Below are 12,023 nucleotides of genomic sequence, written 5' to 3'. Positions count from 1 at the left end.
TAAAATGCAATCAAAACGCACGCCCGCTAAACTCATTACTCGCCACCCCGCGCGCTAACATCGTTTCATCTATCCCCTCCAACCGGCGGCTCACGGCGAATACTCTTTTATTACTTCCCAAAGTTTACTTCTATCTACTTTGTCAAAAGCTTTTTCTAGGTCAACAAATGCACAGAAAACTTTTTTTCCTACTCTCAAACTTTTTTCTGTTATTTGCCGTAAGCTAAATATTTGATCCGTACATGACCTTCCTGGCATAAACCCACTTTGGACTTCCCAAATCTTTGTTTCTGTTATTTTCATTACCCTACGAATAAGTATTTTTGAATATATTTTACTTACAGTGCTTAATAAGCTAATCCCTCTGTAATTATTGCACTCGCTTTTATCTCCCTTTCTCTTGTATATTGGTACGATAATCGCTTCTTTCCAATCGTCTTTGACGTCTCCCATCTCGAAACATAAATTTATCAATTCGCACAGTCTATGTGGTATGTACGCGCCACCGTGTTTAAACATTTCAGCGTTAATACCGTCTACTCCTGCAGCCTTACCGTTTTTCAAGTTCTTAATTATATCCCTAACCTCAGTGACACAGACTTTCTCAATTGAGTTTTCCATCGCATCGTGTTCAACATCGCAGTTGTGGTGTCCTATAGCTTCATCTCCGAATTGTCTCCTAAAATAGTCTCTGAAAGCCTCTAGTATTCCATCTGCATCATATACCATTTCCCCATATTTAGAAATATTTATGAAAGCATTTTAAATTTGTGAAATATTCGACTTTTTTGTTAAATATTTCTTTTTAAATCTTTTAATTCTGCGAGATATTTAAATTTTGTAAGGAAAATTTTTACATATTTTTTTTGTATAATTATGAAAGAATTTGAAATTTTTGAAAATTTGGTTGAACCTTAGAATTTTTTGTAAAATATTTGTAATCTTTATGAGATTTTTTTTTTAATCTTCTGAAATTTTTGTAAAATAATTCTGAAATATTTGAATTCTCTATGAAATTTTTAGAAATATTTATGAAAGTATTTGAAATTTGTCGAATTTTTGTGAAATCTTAGAATTTTTTGTGAAATATTTGAAATTTTTGTGAAATATTTGTAAAACCTTCGAATTTATTGTGAAATATTTAAGGTTTTTTTAATCTTCCACAATTTTCGTAAAAGCTTTGTGATTTTTTGCAAAATATTTAGAAGCTTTGTGAGATTTTTTTAAATTTTACAAAATTTTTTGTAAAATGCTTGTTAAATATTTGAATTTATTATGACATTTTTTTGAAATCTTTTGAAATATTTATGAAAGCATTTGAAATTTGTGAAATATAAATTTATTTGTGAAATATTTGAAATCTTTGTGAAAATAGAATAATTAGTTGAAATTCCTGTTAAAAATTAAATTCTTAACGAAAAAAAATCGGATTTTCAGAAAAATAGTTAAATTTTCGATAAAAAAAATCCTTTTCGTCGAAAGAAAAAACAAGTTTTCAATTAAAAATCTTATTTTCCAATCAAAGTAATTTATTCTTAATTTAAATGATAAATTTTCAATAAAAAAAATTCAATTTCAACCAAAAAATTTTATTTTTTAACCAATTCTACTTATTTCGAAGCTAAAACATAAAATGATGAATATTTGACTGGAATACTTAAATTTTCAACGAAAAAGAAGAATGTTTAAAGTTAAAAAAAAACCTTTTCTACCAACAAAAGTAGTTTTTTAAAAACAAAATACGAAAATTTTCAAATTTGTGTGAAACCTTCGATTTTTGTGAAATATCTTGGTGAAATTTCAGAATATTTTAATTCTTTGCAAGATATTTTGACATTTTTGAGAAATTTTTTTTTTAATTTTCGAAAATCTGTAATATTTAAAAAAGTTTATGACATTTTTCTGTCATATTTTGAAATTATCTGAAATTTTTTCAAATCTTTGAAGGCTTCTATAATATTTTGAAATATTTATGAAAGCATTTGAAATTTGTAATATCTTTGAATTTTTTCTGAGATCTTTTAAAGCTTTGTAAGATTTTTTTTAAAATCTTCTGAAATTTTTGTATAATCTTTGTGAATTATTTTTGGAAAAATTGCGAATTGCTTATGAAAGCATTTGAAATGTGTGAAATATTTGTGGAATTTTTTCAATCTTCTAAAGTCTTTGTGAAACCTTCAAATTTGTTATATAATATTTTTTAAATTTTGTGTCAAATATTAATTTTTTATATTAAATATATAAAATCACTGTGAGATTTTTCGGAATCTTCTCAAATTTTTCTACAATATTTAAATTTTTTATGAAATTTTTTCAATCTTTTTGATACTTTTTGAAATATTTATGAAAGAATTTGAAATTGGTGAAATCGTAGTTTTTTTGTGAAAGATTTGTAATCTTTATGAGATTTTTTTTTACTCTTCTGAAATTTTTGTAAAAGCTTTGTGATATTTTGGAAAATATAGAGAAATATTTATGAAAGGATTTATATTTTTGAAATATTTGGAATCTTTGTAAGATTTTTTTTAAATCTTCTAAAATTTTTGTAAAACGCTTACGAAATATTTGAATTTTTATGACATTTTTTTTAAATATTTGATATTTTTCTTTGCAAGATATTTTGTAATTTTTGAGAAATCTTTCAAATCTTCAAAAATTTTTAATATTTTAAAAATTTTTATGAAATATTTCTGTCACATTTTGAAATTATGTGGAATTTGTTCCAATCTTTGAAATCTTCTTAAATATTTCAAAATATTCATGAAAGCATTTAACATTTTTGAAATCGTTGTAAAATCTTAGAATTTTTTGGGAAATATATAATTTTTTTATAATCTTCCGAAATTTTTGTAAAAGCTTCGTGATATTTTGGAAAATATTTGGAAATATTTATGAAAATTTTTAAATTTGTGAAATATCTCGAGAATCTTTTTGAGATTTTTTAAATCTTCTACAATTTTTGTAAAACGCTTTCAAAATATTTGAATTTTTTATGACCTTTTTGTGAAATATTTGATATTTTTGGAAATATGTTAAAATATTTATGAAAGCATTTGAAATTTGTAAAATCTTTGAATTTTTTCTGAGATCTTTTAAAGCTTTGTAAGATTTTTTTTTTAATCTTCTGAAACTTTTGTATAATTTTTTTGAAATTTTTATAAATTCTTTGGACATGTGGTGAAATTTTTGTAAAACCTTGCAATGTTTTGTAAAATATTTGTGTGAAATATTAGTTTTTTTTTGTGAAATATTTACATTAATTGTGAGATATTTGTAGATCTTTTCAAATTTTTGTGAAATATTTGTATTCCTTTATGAAATTAAAAAAAAAATCTTTTCGATACTTTTTGAAATATTTATGAAAGCATTTGAAATGTGTAAAATCGTAGTTTTTTGTGAAATATTAAAAATATTTGTTAAGCATTTGAAGTTTTTGTGAAATATTTGTAATCTTTATTAGATTTTTTTTAATCTTCTTTTAAATTTTTGAAATCTTTGGAATCTTTGTGAGATTATTTTAAATCTTGTGAAGTTTTTGTGAAATGTTTTAAATCTTTTCGTTTTCTTTGGAAATATTTTTAAATATTTATAAAAGCATTTGAAATCTGCGATATTTTTATGAGATTATTTGAACTCTTTTGAAATCTCTGCAAATATTTTTTTAAAGTATTTTAATTCTTTGCAAGATATTTAAAAAATTTTTTAATCTTCGAAAATTTGTAGTATTTTTAAAATTTTTAATTAATCTTTCTGTCATATTTTGAAATTATCTGAAATTTGCTCAAATTTTTGAAATTTTTCTGTGAAATATTAGTTTTTTTGTTGTTGTTAAATATTTGAATTGTTTAGGAATTTTTGAGAAATATTTAGAAATATTTATGAAAGAATATAAAATTTGTCAAATCTTTGTGAAATCTTAGAATTTTTGTGATATCATTTAAAGCTTTGTAAGTTTTTTTTTTTTTTAATTTTTGCATAATTTTTGTGAAATTTTTATAAATTCTTTGGACACTTGGTGAAATTTTTATGAAACCTTCGAATTTTTTGTAAAATATTTGTAATCTTTATCAGATTTTTGAAAATCTTTTGAAATTTTTGTAAAATAATTCTGAAATATTTGAATTTATTATGACACATTTTAAAATTACCGGAAATTTGGTGAAATCCTAGAAATCTTCTAAAATATTTTGGAATATTTATGAAAGCACTTGAAATCTGCGACATATTAATCAGATTATATGAAATCTTCGGAAACATCTGCAAAAAATTTTTGTGAAATATTTTAATTCTTTGCAAGGTCTTTTAAAATGTTTGTGAAACTTTTAAATCTTCTAAAATCTGTATCTTATAAAATCATTCCGAAATATTTGTAAATTATCGGAAATATTTTCAAATCTGTAAAATCTTCTCCGGGTTTTTGTAAAACATAAAAAAGTGTAATCTGTAAAATCTTCCTAGTTCAACAAATATAATTCTAAAATAAATCCACTTGCTGAAAAATTGTTAAAGTTCCACTTAAGAAATAAAAATTGAGAAAGGAATTTGAAATGTCACCAGAAAAAAAAAATCATATTTACTAATTTATTTGCATTGCTGTAGGGGTTTTTTTTTCAAATCCTGGCGGGTTTTCGCCAACTTTTTAACACGATAGATGCCACAAACAAATCTTCCCTTTTCTTCGTGACCGTGACTATTTGGAAGAGGAAATGGGAATAAGAGAATTTATATGAATGACCGATGCGGATATGAAGACTCTGGTTGTGGCGCATCTTCCGGCAGACCAGGAGTGGCATCCGGGAATCTGAGTTTCGGCTCTTTCGGCGGAGGAGGTCTCTTCGAGTCGACTATTTTCGCTTCCGCGTAATATGTGATTCGCGGACGCTCGATTTTCAAATTGGACAGGACACAGGCATCGTAGACTTTCTGGGTCTTGCGACACCTGCAATATAGGCATCATCAACGAATTTGTTCAAAGATTTGTCTCCTGCGAAATCGAGTTGGCCGTTTTAATCAAAGATTCAAATATTTGGAAATATTTATGAAAATAGTTCACAATTTTCTGAAATCTTTGTGATATTTTTGGAAATTTTTATAAATATTTATGAAAGCATTTGAAATTTTCTGAAATATTTGAATTTATTGTAAAATTATTTGAAATCTTTGTGATACTTTTGGAAATATTTTGGAATATTAATTAAAGCATTTTAAATTTTCTGAAATCTTTGTAAAATATTTTTCATTTTCTGAAATTTTTTTCAAATATTTGAAAATATTTATGAAAACATTTGAAATTTTCTGAAATCTTTGTGAAATTTTTAGTAATATTTTTTGAAATACTTATGAAAGCATTTGAAATTTTCTGAAATCTTTGTGAAACATTTGAATTTACTGTGAAAATATTTGAAATCTTTGTGACACATTTTTGTAAACATCTATGAAAACATTTGAAATGATCTAAAATCTTTATAAAATAACTTAAATTTTCCGAAATCTTTGTAAATCTGTGTGATATTTTTGGAAATATTTTGAAATATTAATGAAAGCATTTGAAATTTTCTGAAATATTTGTAAAATATTTGGAAATCTTTGTGATATTTTTGGAGACATTTAAAAATTTTTTTTGAAATACTAATAAAAGCATTTTAAATTTTCTGAAATTTTTATTAAATATTTGAAATTTTCTGAAATATTTGTCAAATATTTGGAAATATTTATGAAAACATTGGAAATTTTCTGAAATCTTTGTGAAGTATTTGAATTTATTGTGAAATCTTTGTGAAATTTTTGGAAATATTTACGAAAACGTTTGAAATTTGTAATATATTAGACTTTTTTTTGAAATATTTCAAATCTTTGTGATATTTTTAAAAATATTTTTGAAAATTTTTTGAAATACTCATGAAAGCATTTAAAATTTTCTGAAATCTTTGTGAAATATATGCATTTATTGTGAAATATTTGAAATATTTGTGATATTTTTGGAATATTAATTAAAGCATTTTAAATTTTCTGAAATCTTTGTAAAATATTTATGAAAACATTTCAAATTTTCTGAAATGTTTGTGAAATCTTTGTGAAATTTTCAGAAATATTTATAAAAGCATTTGAAATTTGTGAAATCATAAATTTTTTTTCGAAATATTTCAAATCTTTGTGATATTTTTAGAAATATTTTTTGAAAAACTCATGAAAGCATTTGAAATTTTCTGAAATCTTTGTGAAACATTTGAATTCACTGATAAAATATTTGAAATCTTTGTGACATTTTTGGAAATATTTATCAAAACATTTGAAATGATCTAAAATCTTTATAAAATAACTTAAATTCTCCGAAACCTTTGTAAATCTGTGTGAGATTTTTGCAAATATTTTGAAATACTAATAAAAGCATTTTAAATTTTCTGAAATTTTTATTAAATATTTGAAATTTTCTGAAATATTTGTCAAATATTTGAAAATATTTATGAAAACATTTGAAATTTTCTGAAATCTTTGTGAAGTATTTGAATTTATTGTGAAATCTTTGTGAAATTTTTGGAAATATTTACGAAAACGTTTGAAATTTGTAATATATTAGACTTTTTTTTGAAATATTTCAAATCTTTGTGATATTTTTAGAAATATTTTTGAAGATTTTTTAAAATACTAATGAAAACATTGGAAATTTTCTGAAATCTTTGTGACATTTTTGGAAATATTTATGAAAGCATTTGAAATGTTCTAAAATCTTTATAAAATAATTTAAATTTTCCGAAATCTTTGGAATCTGTGTGATATTTTTGGAAATATTTTGGAATATTAATTGAACCATTTGAAATTTTCTGAAATATTTGTCAAATATTTGGAAATATTTATGAAAACATTTGAGATTTTTTTAAATCTTTGTGAAATATTTGAATTGATTGTGAAATTTTTGGAATATTTGAGGAAGCATGTGAAATTTGTAAAATCTTAGATTTTTTTGTGAAACATTTCAAATTTTTGTAATATTTTTAGAAATATTTTTGAAAATTTTTTGAAATAATAATGAAAGCATTTGAAATTTTCTGAAATTTTTGTAATATTTTTGGAAATTTTTATAAATATTTATGAAAGCATTTGAAATTTGTAAATTCTTTCTGAAACCTTAAATTTTTTTGTGAAATATTTGTGATATTTTTGTAAATATTGGAAAATATTTATGAAAGCATTTGAAATTTTTTGAAATATTTGTGAAATATTTGAATTTATTGTGAAAATATTTGAAATTTTTGTGATATTTTTGGAAATATTTATGAGACCATTTGAAATGTTCTAAAATCTTTATCAAATAATTTGAATTTTCCGAAATCTTTGAAATCTGTGTGATATTTTTGGAAATATTTTGGAATATTAATGAAAGCATATGAAATTTTTTGAAATCTTTGTAAAATATTTGAAATTTTCTGAAATCATTGTGAAATGTTTGTGATATTTTTAGAGAAAGTTTTTGAAATACTAATGAAAGCATTTTTAATTTTCTGAAAACTTTGTAAAATATTTGAAAATTTCTGAAATCTTTGTGAAATATTTGGAAATATTTATCAAAGCATTTGAAATTATCTGAAATATTTGAAATTTTTGCGATATTTTTGAAAATATTATGAAATATTTGAGAAAGCATTTGAAATTTGTACAATATTAAATTTTTTTTTGTGAAATATTTGAAATCTTTGTGATATTTTTGGAACTATTTTGAAACATTAATGAAAGCATTTAAAATTTTCTGAAATCTTTGTGAAATCTTTGGAAATATTTTTGAAAGCATTTTAAATTTTCTGAAATCTTTGTAAAATATTTGAATTTATTGTGAAATATTTGTGATATTTTTTAAAATTGTTTTTAAATATTAATAAAATCATTTGAAGTTTTCTGCAATCTTTGTGAAATATTTGAATTTATTGTGAAATATAAAAAAGCTTTGTGATATTTTTGAAAATTTATTGAAATATTTATGCAAGCATTTGAAATTTTCTGAAATCTTTGTAAAATATTTGAAATTTTATGAAATATTTATGAAATATTTGGAAACATTCATGAAAGCATTTGAAATTTGTGAAATCTTTCTGAAATCTTATTGAAAAATATTTATGAAAGCATTTGAAATTTTCTGAAATTTTTGTGAAATATTTGAATCATTGTAACTTTTCCACTTTAGTTGAAAATGTAACTTTTTTTAGTTCAAAATTTAACTTTTTGGTTAAAAATTCATGTAGTTTCTTAAAAAAAAAAATTTTTTCGATAGAAAATTAATCCGCTATATTTAAAATTAAACTATTTGTTAGAAAATATATTTATTATTTTTTTATTATTTATAAATATAATAATAAATAAATATAATAAATATACTTATTATTTATTTATTATTGAGATTTAGATTTTATAATTTTTAGATTTATTTTTTTAACAATTCTTTTTAACAGAAAATATAAATTTTTTTTTATAAAAAGGAAACTTTCTGGTTAAAAAAATAAGATTTTACAAAATTTCTTTGTGGTTTTTCTTGTTTAAATATCAATTTTTATATTTTTTGATGGAAATTAGTATATTCAACTTGAAAATTCAACAATTTGGCAAAAACATTACATTGAGAAAAATTTCTAGATAATTAGCGAAAAAGTTGAAAAAGATTGTTTAATAAAAAGCAAAAAAAAGTCGCATTAGCCGAAATACTTACGGAACAAAGGCTGAATCTCCGCTAGATTTGTCGATGCAGTTTGAATATTGCGTAAATTCATCGTAGCAGGTTTTTTTCAATTTTCTAAAAAAATCCAGTGTACAGGAAGTCACTTGCTTCCCCAGATCTAAACACTGACGACAATCGTCCGGATATTCCGTTCGACAAAGCATGAACTCCTAGAGAAATTAAGACAAGATTTAAATAACTTAATTTAATTAAAATTTAATTATTAATATAACATTTAAATAAATTTCGGGCGCTTAGAAAAGAAAAAAAATAGATTTTTTCTAACAGACGATTTGTTAACCAAATACATATATTTAATACTAATTAGTTAAATTTTAAACCAACAACATTAATTTTATATGAAAAGACGATTTTATAAATAAATCACATGAATTTTCAACTTAAAAGACATTTTCAATTTAAAAAAAACTTCATTTTCAATAAAAAGAAAACGAATTTTTTACAAAGTTGTTGAATTTTCAACCAGGAAATACTCATTTTTAAGCTTAAAATAGTTATTATTAATAATTAAAAATTAAAATGATTATTATTATTAATTGTTAATTGTTAATTGTTGAAAATAATTAATTTTCAGTAAAAAGAAAACGAATTTTGTATAAGTTTGTTCAATTTTAAACCAGGAAATACTAATTTTCAACCTTAAAATAGTAATTATTAAAAATTATTATTACTATTATTATTATTAATTATTGAAAATGATTAATTTTCAATAAAAAGAAAACGAATTTTACATTAACTAAATACAATTTTACAAAAACAATTTTAAACCAGGAAATACTAATTTTCAACCTCAAAATAGTAATTATTATTAATTATTGAAAATAATTAATTTTCAATAAAAAGAAAACGAATTTTTTTGATAAGTTTGTTTAATTTTCAACCAGGAAATACTCATTTTTAAGCTTAAAATAGTTGATATTAATTATTAAAAATTAAAATGATTATTATTATTAATTAATAATTGTTGAAAATAATTAATTTTCAATAGAAAGAAAACAAATTTTGTATAAGTTTGTTCAATTTTAAACCAGGAAATACTAATTTATTATACTAAATTATTATTATTATTATTATTTATTGAAAATCATTAATTTTCAATAAAAAGAAAACGAATTTTGCAACAATTGAATACAATTTTACAAAAACAATTTTAAACCAGGAAATACTAATTTTCATCCTCAAAATAGTGATTATTAAAATTTTTTATTATTATTATTATTATTATTAATTATTGAAAATAAATAATTTTCAATAAAAAGAAAACGAATTTTTTTATAAGTTTGTTTAATTTTCAAGCAGGAAATAATCATTTTTAAGCTTAAAATAGTTGATATTAATTATTAAAAAGATTATTATTATTATTAATTATTGAAAATCATTCATTTTCAAGAAAAAAAACCGAATTTTTCAACAAAGTTATTCAATTTTCAACCAGGAAATAATAATTTTCAACCTTAAAATAGTAATTATTAAAAATTATTATTATTATCAATAATTATTGAAAATAATTAATTTTCAATAAAAAGAAAACGAATTTTTTATAAGGTGGTTCAATTTTCAACCTTACTATAGTAATTATTAACTATTAAAAATTATTATTATTATTATTATTGCTAATAATTATTGAAAATAATTAATTGCAGCTCTTGTTTTAAATTTCGACTATTTTCTTGAAAATTTAATTATTTTGTTGCAAAATTAATTAACAGTTTGTAAATTTAATTATTTTGTTAGAAACTCGAGTTTTTTGATAAAAATTCAATTATTTATTTTGTTGAAAATTCAAGTTTTTGTTTAAAAACTGGACCAATTTGTTCAGAACGTAATTATTTTATTGAAAACTCAAGCTTTTTCTTGAAAATTCAACTACATGGTCAAAATCTAACGATTTTGTTGAAAATTTAATTATTTTGTTAAATATTCAAGTTTTTTGTACAAAATTGAACTATTGAGTTAAAAATTTAATTATTTTGTTGCAAATTAAAGTTTTTGAATAAAAAATGAACCATTTTGTTCAGAAAAACTCAATTTATTGTTTAAAAATTCAAATATTTGGTTGAAAATTTAATTATTTTGTGGAATATTCAAGTATTTGTAAAAAAATTGAACAATTGAGTTGAAAATTGAACTATTTTGTTGAAAATTTAATTACTTTGTTAACTATTCAAATTTTTGGTGAAAAAATTCAATTATTGCGTTGAAAGTTTAATTATTCAGTTGACAATTTAATTATTTTATTGCGAAATTCATTAATATTTTGCAGATTTAATTATTTCGTTGAAAATTCAACCATATGGTTAAAATTTAGCGAACTTGTTGAAAATTTAATGATATTGTTAAAAATTGAAGTTCTTGTTTGACAATTTGGCTATTTTGTTGAAAATTTAATTATTTTGTTGCAAAATTAATATTTTGCAAATTTAATAATTTTGTTAGAAATTCAAGTTTTTTTGTTAGAAATTCAATTATTTTGTTGGAAATTCTAGTATTTGTTTAAAAACTGGACCAATTTGTTCAAAACGTAATTACTTTGTTGAAAATTCGACTGTTTTGTTGAAAATTTACTTATTTTGTTGAATATTCAAGTTTTTGGTAAAAAATTCAACTATTGAGTTGAAAATTTAATTAGTTTGTTGCAAATTAAAGTTTTTGATTGAAAAATGGACCATTTTGTTAAAAAAAACTCAATTTATTGTTTAAAAATTCCAATATTTTGTTGAAAATTGAATTATTTGGTTAAATATTAAAGTATTTTTAAAAAATTGAACAATTGAGTTAAAAATTTAATTTTTTGTTTAAAATTAAAGTTCTTATTTAAAAATTCGACTATTTTGTTAAAAATTTAATTATTTTGTTGCGAACTTAATTAATATTTTGCAGATTTAATTATTTTGTTGAAAACTCAAGTTTGCTGTTGAAAATTCAACTATATGGTTAAAATATAACGAATTTGTTAAAAATTTAATTATTTTGTTGAATATTTAAGTTTTTGGTAAAAAATTGAACTATTGAGTTGAAAATTTAATTATTTTGTTGGAAATTAAAGTTTTTGATTAAAAACTGGACCACTTTGTTGAAAAACTCAATTTATTGTTTAAAAATTCAACTATTTTGTTGGAATATTCAAGTTTTGGGTAAAAGATTGAACTACTGAGTTAAACATTAAATTTTTTGTACAAAATTGGAGTTATTGTTTTAAAATTAATTAATGTTTTGCAAGTTTAATAATTTTGTTGAAAACTCAAGTTTTTTGTTAAAAATTCAATTATTTAGTTGAAAATTTAATTATTTTGTTGAA

The 12,023-nt window shown here is 21.0% G+C and overlaps 1 protein-coding gene across 1 annotated transcript in view; it reads right to left on the bottom strand.

The window, feature by feature from the left end:
• Window positions 1-4,567: 4,567 nt before the first annotated feature.
• The window catches only part of LOC117175702 (NADH dehydrogenase [ubiquinone] 1 alpha subcomplex subunit 8), a 9,529-nt gene continuing 2,073 nt past the window's right edge, over window positions 4,568-12,023 (bottom strand). The window contains exons 2-3 of the mRNA XM_033365492.1: window positions 8,696-8,874; window positions 4,568-4,939 (exon numbers count right to left, since the gene is read on the bottom strand). Of these exons, the coding sequence (XP_033221383.1) occupies window positions 4,723-4,939; window positions 8,696-8,874 (396 nt within the window). The 3' untranslated portion in view covers window positions 4,568-4,722. The remainder of the gene's footprint in view (window positions 4,940-8,695; window positions 8,875-12,023) is intronic.

Source organism: Belonocnema kinseyi, chromosome 1 (assembly GCF_010883055.1).
Source record: "Belonocnema kinseyi isolate 2016_QV_RU_SX_M_011 chromosome 1, B_treatae_v1, whole genome shotgun sequence".
NCBI classification, from domain to species: Eukaryota; Metazoa; Arthropoda; class Insecta; order Hymenoptera; family Cynipidae; genus Belonocnema; species Belonocnema kinseyi.
Note: the sequence above shows the minus strand (reverse complement) of the source record. Positions and strands in the feature narration are given on the sequence as shown.